The sequence below is a fragment of the Onychomys torridus genome, chromosome 5 (genome assembly GCF_903995425.1).
Source record: "Onychomys torridus chromosome 5, mOncTor1.1, whole genome shotgun sequence".
NCBI classification, from domain to species: Eukaryota; Metazoa; Chordata; class Mammalia; order Rodentia; family Cricetidae; genus Onychomys; species Onychomys torridus.
In genome coordinates, this window is record NC_050447.1 from 135134586 (window position 1) to 135156550 (window position 21965).

General features: G+C 45.4%; 1 protein-coding gene across 2 annotated transcripts in view; it reads left to right on the forward strand.

Annotated features, from left to right (window-relative positions):
- LOC118584362 (aminopeptidase O (putative)) overlaps positions 1-21965 on the forward strand; it is a 317174-nt gene that overhangs the window by 215320 nt on the left and 79889 nt on the right. For both annotated transcript variants that reach the window (XM_036188550.1, XM_036188551.1), the window contains one exon: positions 7724-7784. In XM_036188550.1, the coding sequence (XP_036044443.1) occupies positions 7724-7784 (61 nt within the window). The remainder of the gene's footprint in view (positions 1-7723; positions 7785-21965) is intronic.

Here is a 21965-nt window from a genome sequence, read left to right on the forward strand (position 1 = left end):
CCAGCAGCCCAGGGATGGCATCACCCACCATGGGCTGGGCCCTGCCACATCAATCACTAACTAAGAAAATGCCTTACAGGTTTGCCTGCAGTCAGATCTTAAGGAACCATTTTCTCAACTGAAGTTTCCTCTTCTCAGATGACTCTAGCTTGTGTTAAGTTGACATAAAACCGCCCAGCACAGGTGGTGATTTTGCTGCAAACATCATCCCAGATGTGGTTATTCATTATTCAGGAATAAACCTGGAAGGTTTTTGTATTACCCCTCATAACTGGATGTTAAGCTCACAGCCTCACAATGCCTAGGCATGTGGCTGACTGTTGTACTACAGTGCCAATAATGTTCTTTTCTTTTATACCTGCCCTCAGGACAATAGCTCAGGTTCTCTGATAGAGTATAGAGGCCCTTCTTTAGGTCATAGAGTAGAAGAAGTGGGGAGGGAGGGGGAGGGAGAAATTAATTTATAGATGTGTTGTACTGACTCTTCTGTTAGTTATTAAAGTGCATTTCTTTGGGGCAAAGTTCTTAAGGAAGAGACATGGCAGTTTCCAGTGAGACAGCACAGTACACTTTTAGTTTGGGACATCTGTCTTACTTTTAATCTCCGTGATGCAGTATGGAGTTCATTTGGATGCCCTGAGCCCTCTGGCTCTGAGGGCCTGGATTTTATTGTAGTGGATATTTACTGAGGCAACACACTGGATCCACAAAGAGACGTTTGTTGTAGTTGTGGAGATTAGGCCAGCATCGATGCCCTATGTGGCTGCCAACCACTCACTGCATCTCTTTGATGGGCACCTTTCCCAGTGGGATCATGCTTTACTAGCAGGCTTAAATCTCATTAAGAATTCTCCTTAAATGTTAAAGTAATCTCTTGCCTACAGCAAGTCTACTTCACCAAGTGTATTGGAAGTATATTTTCAAACTTAAACATCTTCTTGCTGGCTAACTAATCTCAAAATCTAGTTTGCCTACTCAAACAGATGGCTTGCTCTATTACCTATGCAGCATATTGTACTAATTTTATGTGGGCCTCCAAAGACTGCACATCTACCCCCTGGAGCCTCTAATCTTTGGCCCCATTTGCAAACTGATCCTTTGGCACATGTGTTAGGCACTTGAGCCATGCTGAGCAGGCAAGGCTTTGCCAATCACAGTGGCTAGTGCTTCAGTGTCATGCCGCCTCTGCACTGTTGTCTTGCCTCGATATATTAACACTCTCTGTGAAGCATCTCCTATAGCAGGCTTTAGGCTGGACTATGTAAGACAGGGAAGAATAAATCCAATACCAGCCTTCAAAGAGATGCTAGCCAACCACCAAAAATATGGCTCATTATAATCACTAGCACGGGGCATTAGAATCCATATATGTAGGGCTCTGTGAGGTTGTGGATCCTGGGGGCGCAGACAGCAGACTCATCAGCCTTCAACTTGAAATGAGACCTGAAGTCAGAGCCTGCTGCAGCCTTGGGAAATGTCTCTGGCAAGGCATTGTGGGGGAAGGGGGGTGGGAGGGCTAGAAGCCAGGAGATCCACTAGAGACCACTAGAGCATTTGAGTCAAGAAATCTTGCGAACTGGGGTTATATCAGTGATGGGTGCAATGGCAGCGGGCTCTGAAGCAATGAACAGAGAGCCATGGGTTGTTTGAGGAGTGCCACAGTTATGAATGGCTGATTAGTTGTGAAGTTGAATAGAGGAACCTGGCATGAGCCTGGCTTTGCTTGGTCACTAAGCCACATTCTGAAGTGCAGTGGGCAGCTGCTTGTCCCTAGAATCAGTATGGAGGGGAAGGAGATAAGGACAAAGTGAAGGGCTCAGGAGGCCATCCAGACAGGTGCACCATCCCCCTCTGCCAAAAAGCTATGCCCTGCTAGGGAATAGTTGGTCCAGCAGCCTTGGCTCCCGGGTTCTGGTGTCAGCCACAGTTACTAATTAATACTTGCCCGTCAATTATGGTGTTTGTGTGTGCATGTTCATGTGTTTGCTCTTCCTCCCCCATGGAGCAGGGAGCACTTAGTTAGTTGCCATGCCTCATCAGCAGTCTTCATTAACTATCTGAGCACAAATGCCTTGTTTTGATCAAGAAAATGAGCAATACTCTGGAAAGCTCTGAGACACATAGTTTGCTTCCATGTGTGCTTATCAATGTGTAAAAACCTGTACAGAATGTAAGTAGTATTCTAGGACAAGGACATTTCCATTTCAAACTCTGTTACTTTTCTCTGTCTAGTACCTATACTTTCAGAGTTGTTGAGGCCTGCTGTTTGCTTCATGTGAAAGCTGGTGTGACTGTGTGCTGGGCTATGGAAGGAGCAGCAGAATGGGAGTGTTAGAATCCCCGGGAGGCCAAAGGCAGGAGCCAAGAATGATAGCAGCATCACATTCAATCCCCAGCAAGCTGATAGGCCCATGCAGAGGTACAGTTGCTGCTTCTCTCCACCACAGCAAGCACATCCAGGTATGTGCAGCCTATCCTCCCGCAAGCCTTTGCTTGTATCTGTTCACTTCCATGCCGTGGGAAGATCACTTGTTCACATTCTAGGCTCTAAACTCAGCTTACTTTTCTAAGCAGTATCACGTCAGGGATGCCAGCATGTTCTGTCCCTTTCTGTATTAACTAAGTGTGGCCATATTTATAGCCCAGAGGGTCTGGAGATAACCCACTTAAACTCCAGGCTGCCCTGTGAAGAGTGGTCCACACAAGCAAGTAGGCAGTGGGCAGCACTTCCTGCTGCTCCCAGTACCAGGTACCAGCCATAGGGTTGTAAGAATGAATGCCCTAGTACAGATATGAAGGGCATTCAGCCTTGGTCTGTGTTCTGTTAGCTATCTGGATGGAATCAATTTCCATAGCGATAAGACATGCAGATGGGTCATTTCCTGTATGTCCTGGGTCCTGGCTACATGGAAATGCCTCAGCTTGTCTGCTGTGATTGTTTAAGCCACGAGACCTCAAAAGGACAACACACACCACTGGCTTAGACACTGTGGTCAGACTGTGACAGTCAGCTATTCCCTTAATCACCGATGCACCATGTCCATAATAATAATGATCAGAACAACAAGAACAGCATAGATGCTCTCTTTGCTCTGAAAACATGTGGTTCTTTCTTCCCAGAAAATTGGCCTTTTTAATATGGTGGCTTGTAGTGGGTAGCCATTCCAGCTTTGACCTGGAAGTTCCAACCCCCATTGAGGCTTCCAGTAACAGTCACGCCTACAAGGCAGGGCTGAGAGAGGACCCTGAAGACCCGGGATCTGGTACTGGGCAAAGCCAGCGGTGGTGGCACACACCTTTAATCCCAGCACTCGGGAGGTAGAGGCAGGCGGATCTTTGTGAGTTCGAGGCCAGCCTGGTCTACAAAGAAAGTTCCAGGGTCCAGGAACCAAGAGAGCCCCTGCATCCAGATCCCAGGTCTTCAGCATCCTCTCTCAGTCCCGCCTTGTAGGTGTGACCATTACCGGAAGCCTCAATGGGGGTTGGAACTTCCAGGTCAAAGCTGGAATGACTACCCACTACATCAGCTCCCATTTCCTTGGAGATGAGGCCACCTATAGCACCTCAAGCTTGGCTTTGCTTGGTTACATTTCAGGGGGAGGGGGTAATTCATGCATCATCTTATGGTCTAACATCTTATTCCACAGTTCCCCAGACAGGCTTAGTGCAGTGTGATGTCTGCACAAACACCAGGGCCTTAGAAATCCCCCTGACACACTGACTATGACCAGAGTCTACCTAGGCTGTAGATTCAACACCTGCTCAAAAAGTTGCCACCCACTTCACACAGCAATTTCATGGACCAAAGTGATCATGGTTATAACATGCTTCAGATCTTTCCAGAGAAATGTGATCTGAAAACTTGAGCTTCCTTCCAGTTAAGGGAGAACAGTTTTTGCCCCTGAATGTAGCCTAGAGAGCTCTCATGTCCTCACATCTCTGCCCTGAAAGGGCCTCTCATTCTCTTCAAAAACGTTATTTGAGAGATGACAAGCAGGGCAGCCACAGCAGGAAGCAGGCCACCTTCAGTATCAGAAGTGTTAGAGAGAAGGGAAAGCAGTGTTGGGCGCAGGTGCGCAGGCTCTGCTTCTGTGGATCCGTCTAGACTGCTGTGGCAAGTGATTTGTCGTGAGGCCCAAGTTTAGCATGGGAAGGAAAATGGGGCTTCATAAATTTGAATCCCAGCTCTTCAAGTACTTTCTGTGTGGCCTTAGTTAAGTTTCCTAACCTCTCAGAATTTTGTTCATCTCTACATAAGTCATAATAATGCTGGCGTTTTGCTGTTCTCTAAGGTGTAGGTGAAATCTTGTCTGCACTGCTCTTACATAGTAGGTGCATCAATGGTAGCTGCTACTTCTGTGCCTTCACTTCGTAGTGCTTGGAGATGTTTTTGTTTTCTGTTTTAGTGCCACCATAGAGTTTGTGTGCTGATACTGAATATGGCAACAGTATCTGCTTTACTGTTTGCCAGTGAACAAACCCTCAGTGTTGGCTGTAGATGGGCACAGTGTAGTCTCATGCTTTCTGTAAAACATTGTCTTGCAGAGATTGATGGAGTCCTGAGTCCACCCTCCATCTTCCAGCCCCCCTATATCCTTCCCTAGCACTTCATGCCCTTGGCATTGGAGTGGTAACACATCCACTCAGGGGACTGAAGTAGGAGGATTTTGAGTTTGAGGCCATCTTGTGTTACATTATGAGACCCTGCCTCCAAAGTGAGTGTGTGTATGCATGCTTACACACACGCCTGCAAATTAGCAGCCTACCATGTGGTCTCCCTGCCTCAAGCCTTGTTTTGTAGCCATAGTGGTTTCTTCTCGTCCCATCCTGGGTGCTATTGGCTCGGCCAAGTCTTATCTTTACCTTGTCTCTGTGGGACAGGCACTTGGGTCTTCATACTCTGTCTTCCTCCATTTCCAGTGGCCCTGTCTTAGCATGCAGGACAATGCAGCTGCTCCGACTACATGCTCAAGTGCTGCCTCCCTTTCAGACCCTCTCTGGATGTTCCTCTTGGTGTCCTAAGGCCACTTTTCCTCCCTGAGCCAGGAGATGGTCTTCCACACCCCATACCTGCAAGCTGCTGGTGTTCTGTGAGGCATCTGTTCCTCAGAGACAGTTCAATCCCTGACATGTTTTCACCTGAGCTGGTAGACATGATAGCACCACCAGAGACTTACCTCATACAGATGTTTGCCGAATCTTCAGCCTCCTCGCCTGAGGACTTAGCTCCACGCCTACTTTCTCAGTCTTCAGTGCCCAGCCTCTCCTCTATGCCACTGAGGGAAGAGTCTTGCAGTGGAAATTTCATAAAGGAAATGATGTTTGTGCCCTGGCATTTACTGCTCTGTGGTGATGCCCAACAGCTGTTCACCATCTTTTGTAAAATCACTCAAAAATGGCAATTAAGTCACCCCTCAGATGCTGCCTTTTCAGGACATGTAATCCCCCTTCCTGTGAGATCTCGGATCATCCAGTGTGCCAGCCCCTTTGGTCATCCATGCTACTTCTAAGCATTCTGAGTGCTGCTTCCCTTCCTATCCTATGGGCCTGTTTTCCTGGATGCCAGGTACAGCATGTCTTAGAAATGCCTCTGGCTTTGGCTTTCCTAAGGGTCACTGAGATGTCAGAAGTGTAGCCCACAGAAGTCTGACTAGAAAGGAAGCCAGTGAAGGATACTTCCTACCTGCATCCAAAGAAATAATGTTCTTTATTTTTATTTAGTAGTAGTAGTAGTAGTAGTAGTAGTAGTAGTAGTAGTAGTAGTAGTAGTAATTTTCCCTTGAAATGTGTAAGGCTGGCAGGTAAGACTGATTTCTGTTTACACATGAAGTGAAATGACTCAGTTGAAGGCCTATTCTTGTCTGAAACAAAGGCAGTCTGTCCCCACCTTTACCTACCATTGATCTTGCCTCTGGGACACAGTTCCTTTGGTACAAGGGTCCATTTCCTGTTCTCATCCTGAGCAGCCCTGAGCTTTGAGCCCTGGGGCCAGTTCTGTGTACACCAGCTTACCAGGCCTGAAAGAGGAGCAGGGACCTGTCTTCTGGGACCTTCTCTTGTGGTGCTTTTCACTGAGTGGCCAGTCAGATCCACCATTCTAGTCCTGTCTGGTCAGCCAAGTCCACTGACTGTTTCCAGGCTTTCTTCCAAACCCAAGGGAAGACAGTGGTCCTCCTGAAAATGCTCTGGAGAGCAGCTTCTTCCCTTCACACTCACTTATCTCTGAGCCCAAAATTTACAGAGCACTTGGCTGTTTGCACTGGGTTGACACTACTAAATGGTAGCAACTGATGAAAAGTCCTAGTGATGGTGGTATCCAGCTTTCATATGAGGTATATTCAGAAATTCCACTGCTTCTGAAGATCAGGAAGACCTGAAGAGGTAGTCCCTCTGTCTTCTTAGGTTCTCTCCCATCTTCTTCCTGCTAGTCCTCTAGAGAAACACTGGCTGTAGAAATTCAGACCCTCTCCCTGCATAATCTATTTCTTCCCTAGTAGGTGCTGTTTCCCCAGTCCACTGAAAGCTGATTCCCAACCAAGAGCCCATGTGGACCACTTGGCCTTCTATTATATTGTATATTTCTACAACTTTTGTTGTCAATAGAGAAATTGTAGAGGGGAGCTGCTTTGATGCTTAAATTTATTTATGTGCCTGTGCGTGGTTGTCAGGAGACAACTTTGGAGAGTCAGTTCTCAACTTCCACCCTGCTAAAGCAGGGTGTCTCTTGTTTTCTGCTAGCTGGCCCACAGATTTCAAAGCAGCTGTCTTGTCTCCACTTCTCTTCCCATGAGAGGAGTTCTGGGATTCCAGATGGTGTGCCTCCACAACTAGTTTTATATGTGGGTTCTAGGATGGAACTTTGGTTATCAGGCTTGGATGGCAGAGGTTTTACCTGCAGAACCATCTCCTCGCCCCAAGAAATGTGTACTCATTCATTCATCATTCATTCATTCATTCATTCATTCATTCATTCATTCATTCATTCATGTAAAAGTATCTCCACAGAAACCTGTTTTCCCATCAGGAACATGGTGAGTGCTGGGATTGGCAGCTAGAGAGCTTCAAGGAGACAGTAAAAGTAATGTAACCAAATCATCCAGTCCCAAGTGCGCTAGACACTGTTCAAGTTGAGGACGGGGAGTGACAGGGGTTACCCAAGGAGGCAGGCAGCCTTCTTCCTGGCTTAGGGCCAGTGAGCAGAGATACTGGGCATGGGCAGGAATTGTCTGGAAGGGGATGAAGGGAGGTGGGTTTGCTGAAGGAAGACCAGCTGTTACTGATATCCCAGATATTTAGTGATTTTATAAGCAGAGCAAGAAAGCAAAGCAATCTCAGCCAATGTAACAAGCATTCATAATATTGCACAGAGAGATTTGATGTGCTCCTACCCGGAAAACAGACAGGTGGGCTGAGCACAGTGTGCCCTGTTCTTGTAGCCTGTGTTACTGTCCAGTTCACAGATGTGTTGCCATACTTGCCTCACCTTCTCTAGCAGGCAGGCAGTCTAGGAACATTCCTGGTCCTCCTAAAGGTCACCTCAAAGCATTAAAAGCACCTGTTGCTATGTGTCTGTGACTCTTCAGTTTCCATGTACAGGTGTTCCTGTTTCCTGCAGAGATCACCCTGATGTGGTGGGTTCCTCCTCTGCCCAAGTACTTAGCCATGTCCTGGCCATGTGTGCTTTGAAGTATTTAACCATTAAGTTCTTGTTTTGTTTCTGAAGGCTCGGCCTGTCTGTTGAGAACATCGTCCGTGATTGGCTTGAGTGTTCCGGAATACCCAAGGTACCTGAAATAACTATTTCAGCAACAGAGTAAAACTTGCTGCTAGCTTTTCAGCCCAGACTGTGATGTTTTAAATATGTCTATGAAAGTGCTGACTCCCAGTAGCCACTGGCTTGAGTACTGTGGGGTGTAGGTGGATGTGACAGTGGCCACTGCATTGTGGGTTAAGTGAGGTCATCCAAAGCATGCTAGGTATTTTGGGTGGAGTCTCCAAGCAACAGTTTAGTACCTGCAGTGGGTTAAGCAGCAGGCTTCCGGTTGGGTCTTGGGTATAGCCAAACAGGCAATCTGGTTTGCCACAGCTTTTTCCTGACCATGATACTTGTTTTCCTTCCAATCTCTGCCTTTCAACTTCCTCCCTAGTATACCTAAGGGCCTGCATCAGGCCACTTCCCATTTAGTCGTTGCTTTGTCTTGGGGATCTGGACTCAGTTCCCCCACCCCTTTCAGGTCATAGGTAGCTGTAAGAGAGAAGTCTTTACCAGCCCTACAGGAACACCTAGCCTAGAGCAGAGGGGGCTGTTTATCGCCCAGGTCCATGCTTCTAGAATCTATTGGGTAATCCAGGCTCCTGGATTCTGGCTACTTCCTAGCCAGAATGCTGGGCTAAGGACCAGGCTTATTATTGTAGTAGGCCTTGGTGGCTGTGGACACACCCTTGTGGCAGTGAAAATTTGGCCCCGCATTCAGACAAGTCAGTCCCTGTAGCCTGCGTATTTCTGTTTTTGTGGCTGGTTATATGAGCTTCTGCTTGGAAGTGCCTGGATGTCTATGAATGTCTGTGACCCGTGAAATGCAGTGTAAGGTGTTCAAATAGCCTTCAAACAAGGAGCAATGTTACTATCAGCCACCATTAGCTCACTGGGAGGCACTGCCTTCAGTTCAGAAATGGACACTACCCGTGAAGTTACTTGTTTGGTTCAGTCTCTCTGGGAACCAAAAAAGAAATGAAAACTAAACAGAACCGGTGAGGTGAGCCACACGGGGCCTGGAAGGCAGCACTTAAAAATCAGGTATGTTATGAGAGCCTGCGGTTTCTAAGAAGGTGACTTCCAAACAAGATGACTCATTGAGAATCAGCCTCACCCTTGCTGCGTGTTTTAGAAGGGGGCGTGTCTGGCAGTCTCTGTGGAGTCTGCTTTCTGGGCCTAAGCCAGGCTGTAGAAGGCCCCTAGGCATTCTTGGTGTGGCTGAAAGCTGGGCCTCGTTGGAAGCTCAGCCAACCCCCAATTCCCTGCTCTAGAACAAGCCCCTTCTTTGCATCAGCTAGCCCGGAGGGAAGGAAAGTCTGAACCCTGAGCAGTGCATGCCCAGAAGTAGGCTGCCCCAGGTGAAGTATGAGGCTGGGCTGACCCTCCTCTTGAGGTTGCTTCTTACAAACTGCAGGAAGGAATAAGGAAGAGTGAGATGGGCCTCTGAGCTGAACCTTTTCTTCCGAAGTTCTATTGCATTAGTGACAGCTTAGCACAGACTTTCTACCTTGAACTGATGAAACTTGATGTCCAAACAGACAGGCGCAATGAGGCTTACCAGCTAATAACTTACCTTTAAGGCCCACTGTCATTTCCCTGAGTGCATAACTGTTCAGTGAAGACAGCAGCAGCACACAGAAACAAGCCTGATTTAGTGCATAAGTTTGGCTGGTGAGTGATCACAGGGTGTCTTTTCATCATCCTCCCTCTCCCCCCAACCAGTTCTCTGGTTATTTATGTGGCTGCTAGTGATCTACCTGCTCTCAGCCCCTTTCACACTCCTTGTAAGTTCCTTTTTGTTTTCACTTCAGTGAAATACTTGGCAGGGCAGAGAGCGAATGGGACACCTTGTTCTTCCTCCCGTCATTGTAATATAAAGTTACTAGCGAGCCTGCCCTGGAGTGACAGAGCACCACTGGCAGGCTCTCTGCTCTCTGTTCTCTTCAGAATTTCTGTCCTCCAGCATTTGAATTCTCTGATGACAGAGACCCATGTTCTCTTAGGAAGTTTCCATCCCACAGGCTGCAGAGGCTTTTTGTCTTCTTGGGAAGGTCTGCCTCAACTTTCCTTTACAGTTATGCTGAATGGAAATTATAAAAATAATGGACCTAGCTTCAACAACAGCTGAAGTAGGCACGAGACCCACAGAGACAAAGAATTGGAGCCAACCTCTTTAAAGAATACCTCAGCCCTGTAACCTTTGACCTTATAAAGACTGGAATTGTCTATGTCTTTGGTCTTGTTGCCTTTTATGACAATTTTTTTTATGAAAACATTGCATATTTTATATTTTAGAATATACAAAGACTGTAAGTAAGAAAATTAAAATGACCCAGAGGTGACTTATTAGTCTTTGAGGCAGGGTCTCTTATAGCCTATGCTGGCCTTGGACTTCGTCATAGCTGAGGCTGCCCCACCCTCTATTCAGTACTTCCTAAGTGCTGGGGTTCCAAGTGTGTGCCACTGTGGCTGGCATCTAGAGATGTATACGCTTTGGTATACATCTTTTCAGCCATTATTCACAATCTATAAGTACATATTTTGTGCTTTCTCTACCTTTTTTGTTTGGTTTTGAGATACAAGAGGTGGAAGTCAGGGCCCTGTGTGTGGTGGGTATTCTCTCTACCACTTGTAAAAGACCAGAAGCAAAGTCTGAACTGTGGAGCTACTACTATGTCAGTCTCAGTGGTGATCCAGGCCTGCTGACACCTGCTTTCTGTGCTATGTAGTAGGTGTTCAGCCTTTTAAAAATAAATTAGAACTTTATCCTAAGGGTTTTTAGATGATGTATCTCCATTACTTACCTTTGATACAAGCTGAAGAGCAAGTGCTGATGGCTGTGCTGCTTCCCGAGAGACAGCACCACACTAAATCTTGTCAGCTCCCCAACCTCATGTTGGAATAGTACACAGCTGTCTCCTGGTGCCTACCAGGGATTGGTTCCAGAACCCTCCTGAGGATACACAGACCTTCTATACAGTGTCTTAGTGTGTACATACAGCCATCTCAATCCCATTTGTGTTAGACCCCAGGCAGAGTGAAGACTGCTGACTGCCATCACACCATTGCCCAGATGCTCGACTGACATACTCAATCAATGCCATACATGCTTGTTTCTTTTCATGTCTGCCCTAAGGCCCCCCTCACCCACATAGTCATGTTTTAACCTTCGTACATTTCTGTACGAAGCACTAGAAATGGCATTTCTCCATCCAGGTTCTTTGTTCTCCTTGGTTTGACTGCTACAGAGCCTCTGAACCCTCCTCTCATTCTTTTTTTTTTTTTTTTTTTTTTTCAAGACAGGGTTTCTCTGTGTAGCTTTGCGCCTTTCCTGGAACTCACTCTGTAGCCCAGGCTGGCCTCGAACTCACAGAGATCCACCTGCCTCTGCCTCCCGAGTGCTGGGATTAAAGGTGTGCGCCACCACTGCCCTGCTCCCTCCTCTCATTCTTAAGGTCCTTCTGGAACTTGTCAAGTCCTGAGGTCCCTGTGTAAGCAAATCCACAATGCTATTTCCGAGAACCTGCACTGCTTCTTCATTGCATTTTGTCTGGGCTAGTGCAGTACCTAATTGGTCATGTAGCAGCCAAACTTTTTTCTGTCTGTCTGTCATCCACATCAGTATCAAGTGAGTTTTCCCAAAACAGTTCAAATCCATCCTCAGTGAAACTCTCTTTGTTGGCAGTGTTCTAAAAATGCTCTCTCTGGCATAAAGGCTATCCTGTTAGAACTTTTTGTCCCACCCTTCTGAGCATATATGGGCAACCATAACTGCCAGACTCCAAACATCAGTCTCTTTTACACATGTTCTTTTCCATCTCTCCAGCATCTGTCTTCTGTTTTGAATCTATCGTAACTGGCTTTATGTTGTTGCTATTTGTGTGCGTCTCAAGCTGTCTCCCAGGAAGAGGTGTTACATCTGGTGCATCCCCACATCACTTACCGTGTTGAGCATGTCTCCATTCTTCTGCTGAGCCCTTTTGATGCTCAGGGGCTCACTGTCTGATAGAGTAGTGGCTGGCAATGCACAGCATTGAGCACTTGAACTATATCTAGCATACCCACACTCCTGAATTTTGTTTGGTTAGTTATTGAGACAAGGTCCAATTACATAGCCCAAGCTGAGCTAAAACTTGCAATGTAGCCCAGGCTGGCCTGGGACACATAGACCTGCTGGTTTGCCTCCTGAGTGTGGGGTTGCAGGCCTGTGCCAACACTTAGCATGAGTGGCCGAATCTTAAGTCTAATCTTAATTAAATATGTATAAATTTAAAAGCTAATAAATCTATTGTTGTTTGACACAATTCAGGTATAATAATGAATCTACTTTTCAACTGTAGATTTTATGAAATAAAAATATAAACCAAGCATTTATAATTAAAATTAGTATCTGGGTAGAGATAAAATTTGCAAAAACATCAGATTAAGATGCCTCATATGAATAAAGAAGACGAAGAAGAGGAGGAGGAGGAAAGGAAGGAAGGAAGAAAAAAGAAAAATGAAGTAAAACATTTAATTTTAAAAATTCAGCCACATATTGAAATGTAGTGTTTGAGTGCATGTTAGCCACACATGTACAGTTGGTGCCCATATTTTTGGGTTCTACACAAGTTCAGTCAGTTACAGGTCAAAGTATTTTTAAAAGAAACCATCTCTGAACTAAACACCTACAGACGTACTGGATCAGGAGTGTGCCCTCTGCTAGGTTTTGAACAAACTGGAGACAGCTGAAAGACCGTGTGCTGTACCTGCACCACTTTACATAAGGGGCTGGAGTGTCTCTAGGTTTTATTCCCACAGGAGTCACGGACCAGTCCTTCAGATACTGTAAGATGAAATAACCTATTAAAACTTTATCTTCTATACCTTACTTTTAAAATGTAGCAACTGCATTGAGTGTCATGGGGCATGCCTATAACTACAGCCCTGAAGTAAGGAAGATCATGTGTTTCAGCTGAGTGTAGACTACATAGCAAGTCTCTGACTGAAAAAAAAAATCACGAAATTATAGCTAAAAAAAGTAATAACTAAAAAAATGCTTCTGTGTATATAGTGTGTATATGTATATACACTTTTGGGGTGGGGGGGAGTGCCTGTGCATACAACTATGGTAGCCAAAGGTTGACACTTTGTATCATCTTCTAACACTCTCCACCTGAGTTTTTTGGAAACTAATTTTTGTTTGTGTATGTTCGTGTGTGTGTGTGTGTGTGTGTGTGTGTGTGTGTGTGTGTGTGTGGTGTTGAGTAGAAGTTTTCTCATGGCCTGTGTGTGTGGTGTTGAGTAGAACTGTTCTCATGGCCTGTGTGTGTGGTGTTGAGTAGAACTGTTCTCATGGCCTATGTGTCCTGCTGAGCAATACCTGTTCTGAAGCTGTTAGTTAGATTAACATATAAGTCATCATACCTTAAAGTCATTCACGTAGTAGACTTGAGTGAAACTATCTTAAGTTTACAAAGTCAAAGTGGAGATGGCTAACACAGGTCTCTGTTGCTGTCCATAGTGTATTTCAATCCACAGGTGCAGAGTTGTACTGCCAAGTTCAAGCAGACCTCTCAAAGATAGGAACTAATTCCCACTTTGTTTCTGTTCTCAATTTCTACTCCTAGTCAACTTGTTCCTAGAGATCTGAACAAGTCCTCACACTGTTAAGTGAACCTCAGATCCATCTGCACCTACACCTTCTCAGAAGAATGTACCCAGCAGTAGAATCAAAATCAACAAAAAAAAGGGCAGCACAGAGAACAGTGAGATGACTGGCAGGTCAGTTGCATTATATGCCCTGGAAACAGGCAGAGATCCACTGAATTCCCACACTGGCCTGAATTCCAGAACTGAGAACAGAAGGTTATTTTGCCATCTTGGGGGAAATGCCACTTCTTTTCCAAGCAAACATCTAGAAGTTGCCAAAGGTCACACAAGCCAATAATGGAAGATGGAAGCCCTACCAGAGAAATGCTGCAGTCGCAGAACTAAGGAAAGGCAGTCGGGTCTGCTGCAGAGGTTTTGTGTTCTTGTAGCCAAGAATGGGTTTTCTGTGTAGAAAATGCCAGCGGGTTTCTCAGAAGGATGACTTGTAGGCTTCTCGTAGCATGCTCATATAATGTTTTCCACATAATAGCAGAGGCTATTAGAATACTTAATCCTAGGGCATTTATAAATATTCTACATTTAATGGTCAATCAAGAAAACTGAGACTATTTTGAAATTTTCATCAAATTACATTTCTATCATATTCACATGGAGGTGCCCATGGCATGGTCTACTTGTGTGTCTGGATAAATTCGCTGTCATTTTGTTTAGTCACTTTGTGACTGAACATCTTGTCAAGGCTCTTTAAGGATACACTGAGTGAGCTCTCTGGCTTGCTTGAGGCAGCATCTGCAATGAGCATGACTCATGGCAGCCACTTGCAGTCCACTGAGGTGCCTGGTGCTTTGCACAGCCTCTTCAAATTGCTGTACTGCTCAGCAGAGCCACCTTTTCATCTTTAGCCCAATTTTCTTTAATTTTCCCATTTATAGTTCAATACTCAAATTCATTTGCTAGGCTGCTGTAACTAAGTACTACAGGCAGGGCAGCTTTAACAACAGTTTGATTTTCTTACAGTTTTGAAAGTTGGAAATCTAAGCCAAATACTGTTGGCTTCTTCTGAGGCCTCTCCTTGCTTTGCAGATCCCCTCTCCCCAATGTGTGCATGTGTGGATGCATGTGTATATGTGTGCATACATGCACATTCACTTTTCCATCCCTATCTCCTCCTCTAGGAAGGACACCAGTTGCACTAGATTAGGGCCTGCACAAGTGATTTCATTTTGCTGTGATGGGTTCTACCTCCAGTATAGTCACTCTGAGATACTGGAGGTTTATGACACCAACCTGAAAGTGACACAGGTCAGCCCACATCAAAGCTCACCTCTAATTTTCTGACAAATTCCAAATTTCTAGGTAATCTTTAACCCAGTAAAGGTCATTCAAGCCAGCCTCACAGCATTTTAATCCTGTGGAGTGTAGCTGGAAAGTTTCTCTCCAGGTCCTGCCAAGCCCCGGCAGTCCCACAGCCCACTTATAAAATAATCACTCAGAAGCTTATATTAATTAAAACTGCTAGGCCATTAGCTCAGGCTAACTACTGACTAGCTCTTACACTTAAACTCAGCCCATTTCTGTTCATCTATATACTGCCACATATTCCGTGGCTTTACCTGTGTCCCATTACATGTTGCTCCTTTGGCAGCTCACTGGAGTCTCTCCTGACTCAGCCTTCCTCTTTCCAGAATTCTCCTCTCTGCTTATCCCACCTATACTTCCTGCCTGGCTACTGGCCAATCAGCATTTTATTTATCAACCAATCAGAGCAACACATTCACAGTATAGAGTGTGTGTGTGTTTGTGTGTGTGTGTGGGGGGGGGGTGAGTATAGTTTTTGGTCCCAAAAGATGCTAAGTACTTAGTCCAAAAAACTTGAAAGCCCTGTCTAGTGGAATAAGTAAGAAATAAACAAAGGAAGAGTTCACTCTTCCATCTTGCAGAGGAGCAGGCATTGACATTGTGCACTGTTCAAGAATCCACTCTAACCCTTCCTGATAGTGGAAGGGGCTGGTGTGCATTGCTCCAGGATCCATCCTGACACAGGCCTCCACAATGTAGATAGTAGGAAGCACCATCTTTGCTGAAATGAGCCCTCCCATCCCACCACCTTTCCTGTGCCCAGGCATCTGTTCTTCATGAGGTGCTGTGGGTGGAGCAAAGATAAGAGAAGGTGCTGACCACAGAACCAGAGTCCAAAGATCATCAACTTTTTTTTTTGTCACCAGCATCTTGTCAGACAGAAGGTTCCCAGCCACAGCCAAGAGGGATACATGTCTCCAGAACAAACGGATGACAGACAGTATCCCACAATGCCTGTCTACCTTGGAAGACTCCCCTTCTCCATTCCCCCAAGAGCCAACCGATATCCAAAAAATCATCTGGAAGCAGTTTTTGAGAAGAACGACGCCCCTATTCCCATCTACCTGCTTTTTTTAATAATAAGTGAAAGTCTGGGATGTAAGGGTTCTGTCCTTAATTGCATCATCAGCCTGGGACAGTGTCCCAGCTTAAAAAGCGGGTGGACACTCTGTGCATCCCTTTTCTCTTTCTGCTCTCTTCCCTCTGCACGGTCTCTCTGTCTCTCCCTTTCTCTCCCTTTCTCTCCCTTTCTCTCCCTTTCTCTCTCTCTCTCTCTCTCTCTCTCTCTCTCTCTCTCTCTCTCTCTCTCTTTCTCCCCTCTCCCCCTCTCTCCCCCTTTCTCTCCCAATAAAGCTCTAGAAAGGTTAAAAAAAAGAGAGAGAGAGAAGGTGCTGAGTTCAGTAGGGGAAAAAGTATATACATAATCAACCTACAGCAGAAAGCAACCCAAAAGCTAGCTTTAGAGATCTTGTGGGCATATCACTCCCTGCTAGAGAAGCAAAGAGACTACAGTGAAACTGGAAGCTGGTTCTGAAGGGCAGGTGGGTTGAGGTGGAAGGCAGGAAGGTCACTGTGGGCGGGGACTGATGCGCCCATGTGAGCTATGGTAGGTGATGAAAAGCTGTGGTGAGCTTGTGTCAGAGCCAGCACAGGGGACTGTGTCTCACTCCAGGAGCAGACTCCTTTCTTGCTAGAAGAGCGGCAGGAGTCGCCTTTTCTAGTCAGCCCTTCCCAAGACCACTTGTACCATGGTGGTTCTGCACCAGTGACAGAAGAGTAGATTGCTTTTAAATTACTGATGGAGTCCACAGGGTGATGTGTTTGTGATTCAGAGTCATGATCTTTCCAGCCTCTGTTAGGAATAGGTGTATGGTCGCTTATTATGTAGAGAGAGCAATGTCTGCCAAGGGGACCAGTAAGGCAGGACACAACAAGATCACATGGGAACTTGAAAATGATACAGGGAGGTCTCAACAAGATTCAGGAGTCACCAAAGACTTTTGATGTTGTAACAGTTGCTTGAGTGGTAATTCCACAGCATGGCCAGGTGGGCCAGCAGACCTATTGGAAAGATAACTCCCTGGGTGAAGTGTTACACTTTCTCCTCAACAGGATGAAGTGATTCAGTGGAGAGGGAGGAAGAGTCAGTTAGACTGACCTTGCCCTTGCCTTTCAATTTTGAACTTTCACGTTTAGAGTTGTTCATTTATACAAATACTTAAAAAGAGAGTTGTTCATTTATACAAATACTTAAAAAGTAGCATTAACTATCTGACCAATAGTATGTAGCCAGAGAGCACATGGGGTGGGATGGGACTCGTCCATATACAGAGGAGTCTTTAAAGAAGGTATGGGAACTAGACAGTCTAGCCTAAGTGATAAGCTTCAGGCCAGTGAGAGGTCCTTATATCAAATGAGGGGAACTGCCTTCATGAGGATGGCCCCAGCCCTCCACAGACATGTTTATGCACATACATGCATCCACACCTGCATGTATACATATATATGTATTAAAAGTAAATAAGTATGGCCAACTGATTGAAATGCCAATGTTGTGGTGCCCAGAGAATTTGGTAATAGAACGAGACCAAAGGTCTGTGTCTTTTAGGATCTCATATTAAGCATTATGCTTGTGTAGGTGGACTTATGCTGGTAGGGCCCACATCCAAGGCTTCATGTGTGCTGATTGTGTGCCTCACCCCTGAGCTGCTTCTCAGCTGAACATGCATTTTTTAAAGGGAGCTCATAAAACTTATGTATGATTCATGTGAGAGTGGCTTTCTTGGTTGAAGAACATCAGAGGACCTTTTTGCTTGGGGAAAGAAACATGAAGATTCTAAACTAGGCCAAATTGATGCAGATACATTGAGACATGTGGCACCAGTGTAAAGAAATCTAGTATTTGTTTAGTAAACTAAAATAAATCTGTTGTGCCTTTTGAGGCAGAAGGGAAAGGAGGCAGGGCAACAAGCTTTGGAAAAGTGAAGAGCTATGCATGGTAGCACATTCCTGGGATCCCAAAAGGGGGCAGAGGCAGGATGTTGCTGCACACCGGGGGACCATCTTGCTCTGTATCATAATAAGCTCCAAGCAGACTAGGGCTATGAACCAGATCCTACCTCAGACAAGAAGAGAGAGATGGAGTTGGTAGTGAGTGGTTCAAGTTATTTGTTAAAGAGAGAAAAGATGCCTACTAGAAGAATAGCCCCCAAAAGCTTGAGTCAGAGACCACTGGTTATCAGGATCACTCAGGAGCCAAGTTAAAGCTCTTAGGCTCAGCCTGCTGCTCCTACTCTGCATGAGTAGATCTGGGGTCAGTTGTTAGGATCTATAGTTATGCTGTATTTTGGGAAATCTTTTTGTTCAACTTTCCTTTTCTAAGTACATGTTAAGCATTTAGCATCCTTCAATTTCATATTCTTCCCATATAGTCCAGAACTTGCTCTGGTGTTTAGTGTGTTTGTTCAAGCACAACCATGTATCAATACCCAGTGTGCTGGATAGTAGGGTAAAGACCCTGCCTGTGAGGTCAGTGTGTTTGATCAACAAGGCACAGAGGCATCTGCCCCAGAGCCAGAGACCTAGGAGGAGCTGTGGAGGTTGACTCTGGTTTTTGCCATGTTCAACTCAGAGGCCAAATCAAGCCCCAGCTCATTTACAAGTCAGCAGGCTTGCTGTGTAAGCAAGCCATGTGACTGCACTCACATGATGCCCTTCAGACTAGCATGCCACTCATTAACAAGTAAGACTGCCCTGTAGGATTTCACTGTAATGAGACTGTTTCATTGAGAGAGCTCTTTAGAGAGGAATGTGTAAACTCAGAGAACTGGTGGGAAGATAGCTGCAGGGAGTATAAGTCTGTCAATGGGAGCCACCTAATGCCTTGTAAGAGCTGCCCCAGCCTCTCTGGTTAGTTTTCCCTCTTCAGCACTGTCCCTCAGAAATGTACGTCTTTCCTGAATTCAAGGAGCAGGCCAGTGAGTTGGTGCCTTGATTCTGCCTGGCATCACCTAGCATCATTGCACACCTTGATGGTAAAACCAGCATCTAGAGTTTTGAGGCAGTGGCTCCCAATGGGTCCTTCCTCAGTGCCCAGGGCATCTTTTTCCAGCTCCTGCTACCAGAGTATTTTGCTTCTAGAGAACAGGATCGTTCTTCCTTCTCCATTGTGAAGAACCATTATGTGGAACCAGATAGGTTTGGTGTTTGCATGGTGTATTTCTTGGGCACAGCCTCCTCTGCTTCATCTTTTCTAGAATCACCAGTTGGAGAACCATGCCTATTTCCTCGCCATGGTAAGATGAGTCCTGTGAGAAGTGCTGCCATCTGCCAGCCCTTGAAGGTCTAGTTAGTGGTACAGCCAAGGCCCAGACTAAGGTCATTTGTAATTTTTAGCAATGTTTTTAACCTAATTCAGCATAAATCCGTCTTTGCTTCTGGTGAACATAGATACCACAAAGGCACATAGTGGAGGGCCCTGAGCAATGGTGATTGCTTTTTCTCCTTGGACTTGTCTTCTCCAAGGTGCTTCACCAGTTCACATGATGGGCATGCGAGCTCTTCTCTTAGCTGTCTTTAAAGGCCAGCTCTGTGTGCGGACCAGAGCTTTGCATGGGCAATTTAGACCTTTAGTGTACCCAAGAGCTCATTGTTTCTGGCATGAGTGGCTGCAGATTACTTTAGGTTTTGCCCTTTGGTAGATACAGCCTACTCTCCCTTGAAATAGAAACCAAATTAGATAATAAATGTCTGACCACCAAAATGAACAAATGAGAAAGGCAAATGGTCATTAAAAAAAATCTTTCTGTATCAGCTAAAGCACTGAAGGGATGTTACCTGCATCCTCTTGGCTTTCAATGGTGAGTTCCCATCTTAGGCCCCTAGCTTTTGTCCTCTGTGCTGAGACCAAGCAGTAGAGGAACACAGGTGGCAGCCAGCCACCAAGTGTGTCACAAGTCAGGGTAGGTTAGTGATTGTCAGACCACCAAAGTCCAAATGTGTTTATAGAAGGGCAGTGTTCTTGTCACATACCTCTGTATGGAAGTTAATGCTCCCTAATGAGAGTTTAGGTCACTCAGCAGAGTCCCTGCCCTTCCGGGTGTGTCCTCTGCCTGGACCTTTACAAACTGGTAAGTCCTCTTTCTGGTACTGCCGAGCTGTAGCTACCATTGTCACAGTGTAAGCTCCAAATGGTTTGACACATAAAATGCAAGATGACATCACTGTGCGGTGAGTGAACAAGACTGCAGGCTAGGTGAAGGGGCCAACAGTATCTCCTTCAAGCTGGTGGTTTCACAAGCCATTTTATTGTGAGGTTCCGATAAGCAGTGGTGATATTGTATTGAATTCAGGAGGTAGTTCAGATGTTGGGTGTAGCTTTGGAGCCAGCTTTATTACCACTGAGCTGTGTGACCCTGAGAGGGCCCTTGTCGACATCTCTCTGCTTCTCTACCCATCATAGGTGTGCCTGGTCACCTCTAAGAGGCATGTCTTTCTCGGCTTGGAATCTTAATTGTGCTAAATTTGAGACTCAGTGTAGTGGTTGGGAGGAAGTTCACCTACCTTCCTGCATGGTGTTCTATAAACTTATCAAGAAACACTGTTTCCACTTTCCTTTTGAGAGATGACCGAGAGGAAGACCAGGTAACAGGCAGATTACAGGGCCTGTGTGCGGATGACTAAGGACAGTGCTGGTCTTAGGTGTGAGTCAGTGATCCACAGATGTTAACCTGGCTGATCAGCAAGAGATGAGAAAACTGCACTGAACTTGTTAGCCTTAAAATTCCTACAGATTGCTTGGTGAACACTACAGGTCCCCCTTCATTGAGAGAGAGAGAAAAGCAAAATGCTCCTTTATGTCTTTTGTCTAAATGTGCCTGAAGAGGAGACCCACTAATGTTGCTGTTTGAAGGACAGGCAAAATACAGAAGAAGCCTCCTTTAATTTGGCTTTTTGTTTAAATCATTAGAGTATTTACTGCTTACAAAGTAAAACACACTGAACCAGCGATGCCGCCCACATTTATGAGAAACTGCCATACTCACAGCAGAGTGCCGTGGCGGTCCTTACATTGAAAAAGCAGAACCTATTTGGGGTTGGGATGATCAAACCCAGATGCTTTTCTAAAATTATATTTTCAGTGCGTTTATATGTCTGTCACAAAGTGTGCTACATGCTAAAAATATTTTCCTTTGTAGGCCAAGAGAAATTGCAAACCACACAGAGGGAGCACATAAGATGTTTTTTAAGTGTGCTAAGGGCACCCTGGTTGTTACCAGCCTCAGCTTCACAACACTCCACCATTCACGCCCCAAAGCATCACAGTTCAATTCTTCTTTAACTTCAGCAACTTTATTGTCATAAAAACATATGGGGGGACAGCCAAAGTCAATACAACTTAGGACCAGACTCCATGGCAGCAAGGGAGCAGGACTCAGTAGAGATGACACCTTCAGTGGTGCTGTGTATCTCCTGGAATGGAGAGTCACCCTTTGTCAGACAAAGGTTTAACCTCATTCTCTCTCCTCCACCCTTCCCCGGGGATGCTGTTGCTTCTGCTCTACACCACCAAGCAAACATGCCCTTCCCTTCAAGATTTCGTGTTTATCATGAAGTCTGTTTCATCAGAATTCTCACTGGCCTCCCTGCCTCAAAGTGTGTTTCTTTTGTCAGTGGTTTTGTAGTTAGGAACATCTGCCTGAGTTTCAACAAATCCTCCAAGAAACTATGTATGGCAAACTCAAGAATATATTGTTGTCTACTATCTGAATGTAGTTTTTATTTTTATTTATTTTTTCAGGGCTGAGGACTGAACCCAGGGCCTTGCACTTGCTAGGCAAGCGCTCTACCACAGAACTAAATCCCCAACCTCTGAATGTAGTTTTTAAATCTCCAGTGTGTGAGGTTTTTTTTTTTTTTTTTTTTTTTTTTTTTTTTTTTTTTGAGACAGTTTCTTTGTGTAGTTTTGGAGCCTGTCTTGGGACTCACTATGTAGATTAGGCTGGCCTGAAACTCACAGAAATCTGCCTGCCTCTGCCCCTCAAGTGCTGGGATTTAAGGCATGTGCCACCATCACCCAGCTCCAACTTATTTTTTAAGACTTTTTTAAATTATATGCTTAGGTGTGTGAATACCACATGTGTGCACATAGCCAAAGAGGCCAGTAGAGCACATCTAATCCCCTAAAGCTAGAGTTAACAGGTGGTTGTGAGCCATTGGATGTGGGTGCTGGGGGCCAAACTTGGATCCTCTGGAATAA